This window comes from Chiloscyllium plagiosum, unplaced genomic scaffold, assembly GCF_037043375.1.
Source record: "Chiloscyllium plagiosum isolate Xiang-an unplaced genomic scaffold, Cpla_swu_hap1 HiC_scaffold_24, whole genome shotgun sequence".
Taxonomy (NCBI): Eukaryota; Metazoa; Chordata; class Chondrichthyes; order Orectolobiformes; family Hemiscylliidae; genus Chiloscyllium; species Chiloscyllium plagiosum.
Genome location: NW_028270162.1, coordinates 48249478 through 48265460, shown reverse-complemented (window position 1 = coordinate 48265460; position 15983 = coordinate 48249478). Strand labels below are relative to the sequence as shown.

Genomic DNA, 15983 nt, shown 5'->3' with positions numbered 1-15983 from the left:
GAGCCCACGATGAGAATTATTTCCGTGCCTTGACTCACGGGCATTGTAGAGCTATTGTGAAACACAGCACTCACCTGAGTCCGATGGTTTGGCCGAGCACTAATCCAGCTGCAGTGAACGGAGCAAATGACAAGGCCACCATGCCCCGGATTTCCTTTGGTGCACTCTCACCAAGATACATGGGGTTAATGTTCAATCCCACACCTCAGAGCAAAAGGAAAGATACATCACACCGTTACAGATCAACCATTCTTTTCTAATCTGTACTCATTGAATACATGCAACACTGCGATTCAACCTGTACGTTTGCTTTCAAGGTACTTTATGACAGATTCGCATTTAGCTTGGAAATTAACAATGGAGAATCACAGCACAGGAAATTGGATTGAGCGGGTAACCTGGTATGGTGACTATATTGGGTATGATTGGCCCACGATCTGGAATAGCAATTTGTGCTGCCTTCTTACTTAAAGACATAGCATGGATATGTCAGGAAGGCATCCAATCTTGTTTTAGACTCACACCAATATTTCCAATGAAAGATCATCAATCTAAGATGTTGACCGTTTGTCTCTCCACAGATCTGTTAAGTATCTCAAGTATCTTGTGTTTTTATTTCATTTAAACCAAGTGTGTTGTACTTAAAGTTAGTCTGCATTTCTTACATGTGGTCATGCTGTTGCTGCAGAAGCAGCTGGAACTGCCTGAGGAGTTTCTAAGCAGACGAAAGAATTGGAACTGCAGTAATAATCCAGACAGTGTGACCCTAGGCACTCCAGTGCTGCGCTGGAAAGGTTGGTGCAAGAGGCTGACAGAAAGAGAGAGGTTCCCGACTGTAAGGTGGCCAGTGAACTTTCAGATAGACGTTACAGAGATACTCTTCACTGTTAATGCCAACAGTCTTTTTTTTTCATTTGATTTGGTTTATCGTAGTCATATAAACCTAAATACAGTCAAACACTTTGTTTTGCAAGCCGTACAGGCAGATCATAGCAAACAAAGATCTACAGGTCATAGTGTGCTTAAACAAGAGCTTGAATCCAGTGCTGCAAAGTAGTTCAATTATCTCACACAACTGGTCAAGCTCAATGAGTGCATTTTTACCATACATGTCCTTATAAGTGAACCACTTGTGTCACACATTTCTCCATTCACCATACCTGTTTCACTCACCACCTCACTGTCCTAGCTAAGCAGCCCCACTCCTTGACTCACCACAACCTCACACACTCGACATTGCTACAACTGTTATACTTAGATCTCGCAGTGTGGCAGTCACAGCACAACATTGCACTGCAACAGCAACGAGTGGAATTTTTACAATATTTTTAACATAATTAAACATAACCTGCTTTCCAAGAGCATTATTAAGCCAAACTTGACAAGGAGCCCTATAAAGTGGTTTTACACCAGAATACTAAAGGTTTAGTTAAAAAGAACATCAGATTAGGAGTATATTAGATGGAAGGAACACTGGTTGGGGGAGTACAGTTGGTGGTACTGTGCTAGGGGAGTATAGTGGTTGGGCGAGAATATTGGAGTTATTTTGGTCAGTGAGCCTATCAGTTGGGGACAGTATTGGGCACAGCATAATTGAACAGGATGTATATTTGCCAGGATGCATATTGAACAGGGATTACAGAAAGGATATACATAATTCAGTATCTATATTGGTCAGGGAACATATTAGGTTGGATGCATTTTGGGCAATGTGTATATCAGGCAGAGAATATATCAAGCAGGTGTATATGGCCTTTGTGTATATCAAGCGGGTATATATTGGGCGTGTGTATAATGATACTGTGTATATCGGGTCAGGTATATAATAAGTGGGAAGTATACTGGGTAGGGAGTTCAGTAGGTAAAGTGAATATTGAGTAGGGTATATATTGAGCAGGATACATATGGGGCAGGGAATGCATTAGGCATTGTGCGTATTGGGCAGTGTGTTTATCAGTCAGAGTGGATATTGAGAAAAGTGTATATTGGTCAGTTTATATATTGGGCATGGAGTATGTCAGATGGGATGTATACTGGGCAGCGTGTATATGAGGCATGATGTTTAATGGGTGGCTGTATATAAGACAGAGGGTGGGTTACAGGTCAGGTAAGTAGTAAGAGTACACAGCCAGTGTGAGAGAGACTTCACCTGAGATAATCAGAGACCAAGTGGGTACATCTAGAATTTGATTCAATGAGAGAATTCAATGCAGTGGAGGAAAGAGGTGATTTTACTAAGGTTTACTGCCACAAGTAAAGTGTGCTAACTCAGGAGCTTGGTGAATGGTAGGGAGGAAATGCTTCCCTTTTCACTTTTTCTCAATAGGTTCATTGGTTGAAACTGTATTAGGTATTCTCTTAAAATTGCTGTAAATTAGACAAGTGTATCTTCTTAAAGAAATAGCTATGCTTGAAATAAACTGAGAAACACCAGAAATAAGGGAATGGCACTAAGCCATTTGCAGAGGCAGTACAGACAAAATGGCCTCCTTCTGCACCATAACACTTCTAGGACAGTGGGCATGAAGTATATCAGGTGGGGTGTACATCAGGAAGGAAATATATTAGTGTTCTATATTGGGCAGTGTGTATATCAGACAGGGTGTGCATCTGTTAGTGTGCATTTGGGTAGCAGGTATTCCAGGCAGGAATAAACTATGGCAGCCAATTCTATACCTTCCATTTTGTGCCCTCCCCAAAACCAAATTCTGCATCTGAATTCATTAAAACTGTTACCTGAGTTTACTCCATAAAAGAACCTCCCGACTATGATCAACTCAAAGCATGTTGCTGTTCTGCTCAGAACCATTAGCAAAGCCCCAATGAGTATGAAAATATTGCTTAGCAAAAGTGAATTTCTCCTGAAAGAAAACACAATGAAGAAAGTTTGTCAATAAAACGTGCTGGGAGTGCCCCCATGTAATGGCAATTACGGCCATTGTAATTTTCTCCCGCAAGACTTTTCACAAGAATGTTCCCAGTCATAGCAAAAAAGTTGTACTTTTCCTAACTATCCATAATTCCTATAAATGATTAATGTGGTAGCATCCTCACTGCAGATATTTTAGCACTGGTCGTCTTTTTTTGGGAAGTCCCATCCCCACACCAGTCTTCAACCTTTTTCATTGGAAGGGGTGGATGATGAGATAGGAGGGTATTTAGGACATCTGCAAATCATGGAGGCAGTTGTACATTTAACCATGCAGCTGGTTTGACTCAGAAGCAGTTTTCATCACCTAGATGAAAGGGAATTAATGTGTGAGAAAGTGTCAACTCATTGTCTCTAATCTTAGGCAGACCTGTTGAGATTTTATTAACTGTGATTTATGTAAGTTCTGATACACCTCTTGACATTAAGAGCCAATATTGGTTTACACTAAACATTTCCTGGTGTAGTTCATACCTTCCAAACCTTACGGCCATGGGTCCAGCAATAAGTGCCCCGACCAATCCTCCAATGGAATAACCAGCCACGATAAAGGTCCAGAGCAGTGTGATGACCCAGCTCTCCAGTGTTGTGCCATAGCGCTCAATCCAAGTCTCATTGATAAAACTTTGGATAAACTGTCATTTTGATGATAGAAATAAAATACAAATTTAGTTTTAATTGTGCCTTGACCGATATGGAAGCATCAAACCTTTTTGAGTTGACCATTGCTCTGGACTCACAGTTGTTGGTGCATTGATGATTGTCAGGTTAAACCCGTATTGGAAGGTGCCACCAATACAAGCAGCGAAGATAGTCAGGAGGAGATATCTGATCTGCAGCTACAAGGACACAAAGGAAATAGAAACGGTTACTTTTCTGCAACATCTATCTGTATCAAATTTTTTTAAAATGAGTTCGCACTTATACAGAGCACATCACATTCTCAGTGTGCCCCAAAGTATTTCAGATCCATTTCTTTGGAAGTCGTTCAATCTTTTGATGCAAGAGGTGCAGCAATTTGTACACTGGGCTCTGACCTTGGTTACAACAAAGATCACTTTTTTTATTATTAGTAATATTTTTGGTTGTGTTCCATGGCAGTGATCATGCTGATTTTGCTTTCATTCCAACTTATTTTCAACTCAGTTTATTTCAACAGTCTGCCTTATGGTTGCTGTTTTGTTTCAGAAACCCAAATGGGCAGGATGGGAAAGCCTTTGAGCTAGTGAGGTGGAGGTTCCAATATTCCAATTGCTGGCCTGGATTCAGAAGCTGAAGAACATTTCTTGAGAGGACTTAAGGCAAGAGTTACTGTTCCTCAAACATTATGAAAACACAGGGTGGCACAGTGGCTCGGTGGTGAGCACTGTTACCTCACAACGTCAGGAACCCAGGTTCGATTCCCGCCTTGTGTCACTTTCTGTGTGAGTTGGCACATTCTCCCTGTGTCTGTGTGGGTTTCCTCCCACGATCCAAAGATGTACAGATCAGGTGAATTGGACATGCTAAATTGCCCATAGTGTTAGGTGCATTAGTTAGGGGAATGGGTCTAGGTGGGTTACACTTCAGAGAGGAGAAAGTGAGGTCTGCAGACGCTGGAGATCAAAGCTGAAACTTTATTGCTGGAACAGCACAGCAGGTCAGGCAGCATCTAGGGAACAGAAGATTCGACGTTTCGGGCACATGCCCTTATTCCTGAAGAAGGGCATGTGCCCGAAACGTCGAATCTTCTGTTCCCTAGATGCTGCCTGACCTGCTGTGCTGTTCCAGCAATAAAGTTTCAGCTTACACTTCAGAGAGTCAATGTGGACTTGTTGGGCCGAATGGCCTGTTCCCACACCATAGGGAGTCTAAATTTTTTTTTAAAAAACTTGTCTTCACCCCCAGGATTCATATACTTGGCCAAATAATTCCTTCTGCTCACATTAGAGTAGCCTTCTCTTGTTATATACAACAAAAACTTCCAGCTCGGCGAACAGAACCACAGCAACGAGCACCCGAGCTACAAATCTTCTCACAAACTTTGAACACCTACGGGCGAGAGACGCTACGACAAGCCAGGAAATGGGAATCCTGTGCTAACCGCCCAAGCGCCACATACGAACAACTCCGGTTCCTGCATGAATGCCGAAAGAATCGAATCCTTCCACAATGTGTCAGATACAGACCGCCAGTCAACAATCCACAAGCCAGAGACACAGCCAGACAGAACGGATTCAGGATGATCCAGGTAATGATTACAAACGCTCACAACCGACTTCACAGATACAGACAAGAAATTTTGCGCGCCAAAAGTCGTTAATTTCAAAAACCACCAATCAGGAATGGACCCAGACCATAGAATGGGCTGTCACCATAGGACAGAACAGGACTACACTCGGCAAAAAAACGGCACTAAAAGAAAAAATGGCCAAACTAACACACAACAAAGAGGACACTACAACACACACCTGGGTTAAAAACCTCTCCCACAGACAGCTCACAGACACGGAAAGAACAATACTGCCCAAGGGACTCAACTACAACCACAGGGACGCCAAGACAGCAGACTTCCTAACAGCACTAGAATGCACACTCCGGAACAACGGACTGACAGAAGAGACACAACAAACAGTGAGGCAAAGTATTGTACCTCTGATAACAAGGAAAAGACAAACACATAACCTCAACACCAAGGAGAGGGAAGCACTAAAATTGCTAAGAAACGATAAGAACATAATCATACTACCAGCAGACAAAGGCAAAGTGACTGTCATCCCGGACAAAGCAGACTACATCCAAAAAGCACAACAACTACTTGCAGATACCAACACCTACCAAAAGAGGGAGTTTGACCCCACCCCACAGCTCACCAATAGAATAAACAACACACTGAGGAACCGACAAAAAAACGGACAGATAACCAGGTCTGACCTACAAAGAATGAAACCTGAAAGCAACAACACCCCCAGATTCTATGGACTACCTAAAGTGCACAAACCAGACGTCCCACTCAGACCCATAGTATCACTACCAGGGACACCATCACACAAACTGGCTAAAGAACTATAGCAGAAACTGAAACACCTGATCAGCGGATCCAGACACTCTATACAATCAACACTGGAATTCTTGGACATCATCAGAAATACACACATAGACAAGGAGGAAACCATGGTCTCATTCGACGTAACGGCACTGTTCACGTCTATTGACAAAGCCCTAGCCAGAGAAACAATAGCCAACCTGTTGAACAGACATAACAGACAACAGGACGTTGAACCCATCAACAAAGACGGCATACTTAAACTACTGGACTTGTGCCTCACAACACACTTCACATTCAACAACCAGATATACGAACAAATCAACGGAACACTCATGGGCTCACCGATCTCAGGACTCATAGCAGAAGCAGTAATGCAAAGGTTAGAACAAACAGTCTTACCACAAATCAATCCAAACTCTGGGTCAGATACGTTGATGACACCGTTGTAATCATTAAAACACAGAAATAGAGAACACACACCGGATCATCAACGCCACACTCACAGGAATCCGATTCACGAGAGAAGAAGAAAAGGACAACCAACTCCCATTCCAGTCGTGATGGTACAGAGAACACCAAACGGAGAATTCACCAGAAAGGTATACAGGAAAGCCACACACACAGACCAAGTCCTGAACTATGAAAGCAACCACCCCAACACACACAAACGAAGTTGCATCAAGACACTATTCAAAAGAGCCACAACACACTGCAGCACACCAGAACTGCAAAAAGAGGAAGAGGAACACCTATACAAGGTGCAACAAAAACTTCCAGCTCGGCGAACAGAACCACAGCAACGAGCAGCCGAGCTACAAATCTTCTCACAAACTTTGTATACTCTGTCACTTTGTAATGCGATTGCTCAGAAGCAGTATGAAGGTCACAATGATATGAAGCCATTACAAAACACAGGTAGTCCCAATGACTTGATACAAAATCAGTCTACATTCCTTCAATGTATGAAATATGACAAAGAAGTCTCATTTGCAGATATTTCACAGAGATTCTCTTCAAGTCTCCCACTATATCATAGAATCCCTACAGTGTGAAAGCAAGCCATTTGACCCATTGAGTTCATAACCTCCCTCCAAACAACATCCCGCCCAGACCTATCCCTATAACCCAGCATTTCCCATGGCTAATCCATCTAGTCTGCACATCCCTGGACACTATGGGCAAGTTAGTATGGCCAATCCACCTAACCTGCACATCTTTGGACTGTGGGTGGAAACGAGAGCACCTGGAGGAAACCCATGCAGACATGGGGAGGATGTGTAAACTCTACACAGTTGCCCAAGGGTGGAATCAAATCCAGGTCCCTTGGTTCAGAAAAAAGATGACAAATTGGCAGCACTGGCAGGGAAATGGCATAAATCACAATTTTCAACTGAACTTCCAACATGAAAAGAGGAGAACCCCAATATGACATTACTTCTCCTGTGCAAAGGAGTCAACAACTCAACAAAACACTCCCCACATATCAGAGTTCCTAAGAAGTTTAAATACTGAACAGGTTGTTGAGCCTGGCTTCACCTCTGACAGACTAAGTTAATTTAGATCATTGTAGGTCGTGCCCTGAAATGACAAGCAATACAAACTTCTTTGCACCTAACTGGTACAGGAATATGGATATCTTGCTAAATATTTATTGCCACAACATCTCCTTCCAGAGAATCCATTTCATGCGTCCAATTTGTATTTCCTTTCACTTCAGCCTGCCTGGCATTTTGTTCTTTCCTCTGTATGTAGCCACTGACCTTAAGCACACTTTTCTTTTGAGTTTCTGGCAAGGTTTGCCAGCTCTTTTTGGTCTGTTTCTAGCACAAGGCCAAAACTGTGCTGAGGGCTTTCACGAATTATTCAATTAAACTAACTTCATAAATATGGTGACAGTCATCTCATCACACCCATCCTTCTGGCTTAGAGAGTAAGTAACATTCAGGCTCAGATTTTGCTGGAATCACAAAACTGGCCTTAACAGTCCAGAGATGGGAAGCTATGGTTAAAGTTACTGTTCAGGGGAGGCAATGGCTTTGTGGTATTATTGCTAGACTATTAATCCAAAAACTCAGCTAATGTTCTGGGGACCTAGGCTCAAATCCTGCTATTGCAGGTGGTGGAATTTGAATTCAATATAGAGTCTGGAATTAAGAGTCTAATGATGACCAATTATCAGGAAAACCCATCTGGTTCCCAAACGTCCTTCAGAGAAGGAAATCTGCCATCCTTACCTGATCTAGTCTGTATGTGATTCCAGACCCACGGCAATGTGGGTGTCTCTTAACGGTCCTCTGGGCAATTAGGGATGGGGAAATAAATGCTGGTCTAGGCAGAGACACCCAGATCCTATGCTTGAATAAAAAAATTATCCTATCCTTCCTGTCAGACCTCAAACACAGTATTGAACATCTCAGCGAGCAAAGATGTGACTATTTTCTGAAGCTGAAGCCTAACAAAACATACGATGTAAGCAGAGTAAACAGCAAGCACTTAGAATCATAGAGATATACAGGATGGAAATAGACCCTTTGATCCAACTTGTCCATGCCGACCAGGTATCCTAAATTAATCTAGTCCCATTTGTCAACATTTGGCCCATATCCTTCCTGATCAGATGTCCATCCAGATACCTTTTTAAATTTGCAACTGTACCAGCCTCCACCAATAAAGGAAAGCATATCAAACACCTTCTTCACTCTCCTATCTACCTGCAACTCCACTTTCAAGGAACTATGAACCTGCACTAGAAGGTCTCTTTGTTCACTCCCCAGGACCTTATCAATCCTCTTTGTTTGCATTTAAAAAGTGCTTATAATAAGTCCTGTGTCAGTAGCCCAACCTGTTCCCACATTGGTTTTGGTGAGGAAGGGCTTATGCCCGAAACGTCGATTCTCCTGCTCCTCGGATGCTGCCTGACCTGCTGTGCTTTCCCAGCAACACACTCTCGATTCTGATCTCCAGCATCTGCAGTCCTCACTTTCTCCACATTAGTTTTACAAAACATCTGGTTTTCAGATTTCTAAGAGATGTGAGAATACAACCTTTGACATCAAGAGAACATTTGACCACCATGAAGCAATCCACATTGAATGCAGTGAGATCTGAACAACAGTCAGGATTGGTCTCATAGATGACAATTAACATTCCCCACTGCCAAGTTCAATGCCAGCCTTCTTTAGTTCTACTCAGTACAATTTTTATTGTTCCGCTCAGGTTCTATGTGACTGGAGTTTAGACATCCCACTGGTGGGTGGGTGTTTGTAAAATCCAGCATGTGGCCTTCCCACTGCCTCGACTTAGATGAAACTTTACTGGGGGTGGTCCAAATGTCAAGTGGCTTGCCAGCTTGGGTTTATTGAAGCCCTTAAGTGGCCAATTAATAGTCTCCAGTGTTTTATACCTGTAGCAGGGGAGATCCATAGCATGGAGGAAGCATAGGAGCTTTCATTGGTGCCAGCCAAGATGTGGAGATAAATGGGAATCCCCTGTACCAATTAGACTAAACCCCCAATTTCACAACTTCTCCTTTACCCAACACCTCCCTTTCTCCCAATGCCCACCCCATATCTACATATGCTCAATTTAAACTGGCTCATCACCCTTCTCACTGGGTCCAGCCTCACCCTGGTGATATTGACCCAATTAGGGTTCAGCTCCATTGATGTTTCCATTGGGGTCTGACTGTAGTGTCAGCAGTGATCACCATTACAGCCTGGCATACATAGGACGCCAGAGCTGCCAGTCACCCAATTGGCCAGCATCTCGCTGAAGTGGGACTTCCTGCTCCAGATGGGTGTAAATCCCACTTATACCCTACTAAAGTCCAATTGATCAATGAATGACTGAAAGGCAGCCATTTGTTTACCTGGGCAGGCTCCCCCTCAGCTTTCCAGCCGTCCCTTTACCTGCGAACATCTGCCCCCAATCAGCTTTCGAAAGTTCTTGCCTAATACCGACAAAATTGGCCTTTCTCCAATTTAGAACTTCAACTTTTAGATCTGGTCTGTCCTTTTCCATCACTATTTTAAATCTAATAGAATTATAGATTGGGACTGCCATAGTGTACAAGACAATTTTCTGATTCAGCATGTGGATGTACCTACTAGAGAAGGTGCAAAACTTGACCTACTCTTGGGAAATATGGCAGGGCAGGTGACTGAGGTGTCAGTGGGGGAGCACTTTAGGGCCAGCAACCATAATTCTATTAGATTTAAAATAGTGATGGAAAAGGATAGACCTGATCTAAAAGTTGAAGTTCTAAATTGGAGAAAGGCCAATTATGATGGTATTAGGCAAGAACCTTCGAAGGCTGATTGGAGGCAGATGTTCGCAGGTAAAGGGACGGCTGGAAAATGGAAAGACTTCAGAAATGAGATAACGAGAATCCAGAGAAAGTATATTCCTGTCAGGGTGAAAGGAAAGGCTGGTAGGTATAGGGAATGCTGGATGACGAAAGAAATTCAGGGTTTGGTTAAGGAAAAGAAGGAAGCATATGTCAGGTATAGACAGGACAGATGGAGTGAATCCTTAGAAGAGTGTAAAGGAAGTAGGAGTATATTTAAGAGGGAAATCAGGAGGGCAAAAAGGGAACATGAGATAGCTTTAGCAAATAGAATTAAAGAGAATCCAAAGGGTTTTTACAAATATATTAAGGACAAAAGGGTAACTAGGGAGAGAATAGGGCCCCTCAAAGATCAGCAAGGCAGCCTTTGTGTGGAACCCCAGAAAATAGGGGAGATACTAAATGAGTATTTTGCATCAGTATTTACTGTGGAAAAGGATATGGAAGATATAGACTGTGGGGAAATAGATGGTGACATCTTGCAAAATGTCCATATTACAGAGGAGGAAGTACTGGATGTCTTGAAATGCATAAAGGTGGATAAATCCCCAGGACCTGATCAGGTGCACCCTAGAACTCTGTAGGAAGCTAGAGAAGTGATTGCTGGGCCTCTTGCTGAGATATTTGTATCAGCAATAGTCACAGGTGAGGTGCCAAAAAACTGGAGGTTGGCTAACGTGGTGCCACTGTTTAAGAAGGGTGGTAAGGAAAGCCAGGGAACTATAGACCAGTGAGCCTGACGTTGGTGGTGGGCAAGTTGTTGGAGGGAATCCTGAGGGACAGGATGTACATTTATTTGGAAAGGCAAGGAATGATTAGGGGTAGTCAACATGGCTTTGTGCGTGGGAAATCATATCTCACAAACTTGATTGAGTTTTTTGAACAAGTAACAGAGAGGATTGATGACGGCAGAGTGGTAGATGTGAACTATATGTACTTCAGTAAGGCTACTTTTCAAGGTTCCCCATGGGAGATTGATGAACAAGGTTAGATCTCACAGAATACAGGGAGAACTAGCCATTTGGACACAGAACTGGCTCAAAGGTAGAAGACAGAGGATGGTGGTGGAGGGTTGTTTTTCAGACTGGAGGCCTGTGACCAGTGGGGTGCCACAAGGATTGGTGCTGGGTCCTCGACATTTTGTCATTTACATAAATGATTTGGATGTGAGCATAAGAGGTACAGTTAGTAAGTTTGCAGATGACACCAAAATTGGAGGTGTAGTGGATAGCGAAGAAGATTACCTCAGATTACAACAGGATCTTGACCAGATGGGCCAATGGGCTGAGAAGTGGCAGATGGAGTTTAATTCTGATTATTGCGAGGTGCTGCATTTTGGGAAAGCAAATCTTAGCAGGACTTATACACTTAATGGTAAGGTCCTCAGGATTGTTTTGAACAAAGAGACCTTGGAGTGCAGGTTCATAGCTCCTTGAAAGTGGAGTCACAGATAGATACGATAGTGAAGAAGGCATTTGGTATGCTTTCCTTTATTGGTCAGAGATTTGAGTACACGAGTTGGGAGGTCATGTTGCGGCTGTACAGGATATTGGTTAGGCCATTGTTGGAATATTGTGGCAATTCTGGTCTGGTTCCTATCGGAAAGATGTTGTGAAACTTGAAAGGGTTCAGAAAAGATTTACAAGGATGTTGCCAGGGTTGAGGATTTGAGCTACAAAGAGAGGCTCAACAGGCTGGTGCTGTTTCCCCTGTAGCGTCAGAGGCTGAGGGGTGACCTTATAGAGTTTTACAAAATTATGAGGGGCATGGATAGGATAAATAGACAAAGTCTTTTCCCTGGGATCGGGGAGTCCAGAACTAGAGGGCATAGGTTTAGGGTAAGAGGGGAAAGATATAAAAGAGTTCTAAAGGGCAACTTTTTCACATAGAGAGTGTTACGTGCATGGAATGAGCTGCCAGAGGAAGTGGTGGAGGCTGGTACAATTGCAACATGTAAAAGGCATTTGGATGGGTATATGAATAGGAAGGGTTTAGAGGGATATGAGCCAGGTACTGGCAGGTGGGACTAGATTGGGTTGGGATATCTGGTCGGCATGGACTGGTTGGACTGAAGGGTCTGTTTCCATGCTGTATATCTCTATGACTCTATGACTCTAATTATGGTCGCTGACCCCAAAGTTCTCCCCCACTGACACCTCAGTCATCTGCCCTGTTTCCCAAGAGTAGGTCAAGGTTTGCACCTTCTCTAGTAGTACATCCACTTACTGAATCAGAAAATTGTCGTGTATGCATTTAACAAATTCCTCTCCATCTAAACCTTTAACACTATGGCAGTCCCAGTCTATGTTTAGAAATTTAAAATCCCCTACCATAACTACCCTATTATTCTTACACTTAGCAGAGATCTCCTTAAAAGTTTGTTTCTCAATTTCCCTCTGACTATTAGGGGGTCTATAATACAATCCCAATAAGGTGATCATCCCTTTCTTATTTCTCAGTTCCATCCAAATAACTTCCATGGACGTATTTCCGGGAATATCCTCCCTCAGCACAGCTGTAATGCTATCCCTTATCAAAAATGCAACTCCCCCTCCTCTCTTGCCTTCCTTTTGTTCCTTCCTGGAACATTAAGCTGCCTGTCCTGCCCATCCCTGAGCCATGTTTCTGTAATTGCTATGATATCCCAGTCCCATGTTCCTAACCATGCCCTGAGTTGATCTGCCTTCCCTGTTAGACCCCTTGCATTGAAATAAATGCAGTTTAATTTATTAGTCCTACCTTGTCCCTACCTGCCCTGACTGTTTGACTCGCTTCTGTTCTCAACTGTACCCGTCTCAGATTGATCTCTTTCCTCACTATCTCCCTGGGTCCCACCCCCCAACCTTACTAGTTCAAGTCCTCCCAAGCAGCTCTAGCAAATCTCCCTGCCAGTATATTAGTCCCCTTCCAATTTAGGTGCAATCCTTCCTTCTTGTACAGTTCAATTCTACCCCAAAAGAAATTCCAATGATCCAAAAATGTGAATCCTTCTCCCATACACCAGCTCCTCAGCCATGCATTCATCTGCTCTATCCTCCTATTCCTGCCCTCACTAGCTCGTAGCACCGGGATTAATCCAGATATTACTACCCTTGAGGACCTCCTTTTTAAATTTCTGCCTAACTCTCTGTAATCTCCCTTCAGAATCTCAACCTTTTCCCTTCCTATGTCGTTGGTTCCAATGTGGACAATGATCTCCTGCTGGCCCCTCTCCCCCGTGAGAACATTCTGCACCCTCTCTGAGACATCCTTGATCCTAGCACCAGGGAAGCAACGCAAATTCTGATTTCTCGCTGCTGGCAGCAGAAATGTCTGCCTGTACCTCGGACTACAGAATCCCCTAACACAATTGATCTCTTGGAAGCCGACGTACCTCTTGTTGCATTGGAGCCAGTCTCAATACCAGAAACTTGGCTGTTCGTGCTACATTCCCCTGAGAATCCATCTTCCCCTACATTTTCCAAAACAGCATACCTGTTTGAAATGGGTATATCCACAAAAGACTCCTGCTCTAGTTGCCTGCCTCTCTTACCTTTCCTGGAGTTAACCCATCTGAGACTGTATCTGAGACTTTCCCCCCCTTCCTATAACTGCCATCCATCACATACTGTTGCTGTTGCAAGTTCCTCATTGCTTCTAACTGCCTCTCTAACCGATCCACTCGATCTGATAAGATTTGCATTCAACAGTATTTATGGCAGATATAATCCGCAGGAACCCTTAAACTCTCTTTAAACTCCCACATCTGACAAGAAGTACAAATCACTGTACTAAAGGCCATTTTTGCTCCTTCACAATCTACAGACCCAGAAAATAAAACTATCTTATTCCTCTACAAAACACTGTCCCAGGTTAAATTAATAGTTATGACTTATATTTTAAGTTTAATCAAGAGACATATCTCCAAAAACATATAATCAAGAAAGAACCCACTCTACTCACTACTGCAGCCTTTCTATTGGACACACTTAAAACAACGATTAACTTATCTGATTCTGTGTTGTGAACTTCACCCAAACAGGTTCCTCCAAGATTAGTTGTGAGTTTCACTGTTTGTTAATTTTCCCAGACGCACTCCGATGCCTTTCATCTGAGAAACAAAATGCTAGGTTTCAGAACAGCATCCTGGTAATGTCTTGATGGCTTTCAGGAGACTTTCAGTTGTGGACATAGCCACAGTTGTAATTGCCTTCAAATGTAAAGATGCTTAACGTCCTTTTTCAGTTGTGCAATATATATTTTCCATTCGATCCTCATTAATTACCAGCCAGCTTTTACGGTCAGGTAGACTTCAGCTCAGACACACATGACCCTCTCATTTACCCTGAATTTAAAAGTACACTCCCAAAGTATAACCCTCTTACTGATCAAAATATATAGTCCTAAAATATAATCTTACAAATATCACCATTGTTAACAGAATACTGTTACAGGTAACTCACCTCCCAAATCCGCAAGACATTTCCATTACCTACAAGACACTCATTTGGAATAGGGTGGAACTCTAGATTTGTGCAACCCCATCAAAAGCTCAGCATCATCCTGAGCAAAGCAGCACATTTAATTGGCACCCCATCCACATACTCACTCCCACCAACACTCTGGCTGCTACATAAACCATCCACAGTATATACTCCATTAATTTATCACAGGTGCATCAACAACACCTTCTAAACATGCAATAACTACAAGTTAGAAGACAGAAACAATACTTTCAAATTCACTCAAAATTAGATACTATCCTGACTCAAAAATAGATTGTTGATCCTTCATCATTGCCGAGTCAAAATTCTGGAATTCCCTACCTAACTGTACTTTGGGAATCCCGTAGAGACTCACCACCAGCTTCTTCAGAGTATTTAGAAATGGGCAATACATGCTGACTCTGTCATTGACAAATCCTGTGTAGGAATTTGTTTTTCAACTGTAGTGTTGCTTTACTTTGTTTACACTTGTTGGATATTTGCACATTGTGACACAGCACATTAAATATCCATCGCAAACATTATCCACGAAACTTCAAGTTATACGAGTTCTTAACAAAAGCATTTTGAAGGTGCACTTACCAGAATAAATTTAACACGTTATGTGAAACCTTGATAGAAATTGGAAACATTATTCAAAAGGAAACAGCTTTCACTTAATCTGCACGTATTCAGCTCCCCTTCTTGACTTAATACCACAATAGATTATCTCATCCACCACTGAAAAGATACATTTGCTGGGATCATTTGAACAGCATTTTCCAGAAGAAATGTTGCCGATTCAATTAAAAACCTTTTATCAATTTTACTGTTTCAACTGTAGAAAAGCACATTTAAACCCTCACCAACTTCCTCAGCATCACTGCTTTTGGAGTCTTCAGCCCTCAGTTACTTAAGTGGTCATTGATACTGGCCAATCTATTCAGTTAGTATTGCATTAAATGGTACGCATCTGCACTTTCCAGGATCACATGATAAAATCCCAGTTAAATGGATGGTTTGATCATTTGTTTACTTCACAAGTGGTTGACTCATGAATGATTTTTCATTCACTTCATATGTGCAGTGACACTAAACACAGTTACCTATTTACATCTAGTCAGAGGAGTGTTGCAGTGTTAACCAGGGGTTATTGACTGTGCTTCTCTCTGCAGATTCTGTCCTGGGCTGGCATTACAAGAAAAGTCCTAAACAGCA

General features: G+C 42.6%; 1 protein-coding gene across 5 annotated transcripts in view; it reads right to left on the bottom strand.

Annotated features, from left to right (window-relative positions):
• LOC122562784 (solute carrier family 2, facilitated glucose transporter member 11-like) overlaps nt 1-15675 on the bottom strand; it is a 51612-nt gene extending 35937 nt beyond the window's left edge. For 2 of the 5 annotated variants that reach the window (XM_088000141.1, XM_088000142.1), the window contains exons 1-5: nt 8800-10066; nt 3670-3768; nt 3404-3564; nt 2737-2861; nt 75-204 (exon numbers count right to left, since the gene is read on the bottom strand). In XM_088000141.1, coding sequence (XP_087856267.1) covers nt 75-204; nt 2737-2861; nt 3404-3564; nt 3670-3768; nt 8800-8964 — 680 coding nt within the window. In that variant the 5' untranslated portion in view covers nt 8965-10066. Of the gene's footprint in view, nt 1-74; nt 205-2736; nt 2862-3403; nt 3565-3669; nt 3769-8799; nt 10067-14244; nt 14374-15631 lie in introns of those variants that run through there. The other 3 variants (XM_043715963.2, XM_043715962.2, XM_043715964.2) reach the window with 3 other exon arrangements.
• Nucleotides 15676-15983: the final 308 nt, after the last annotated feature.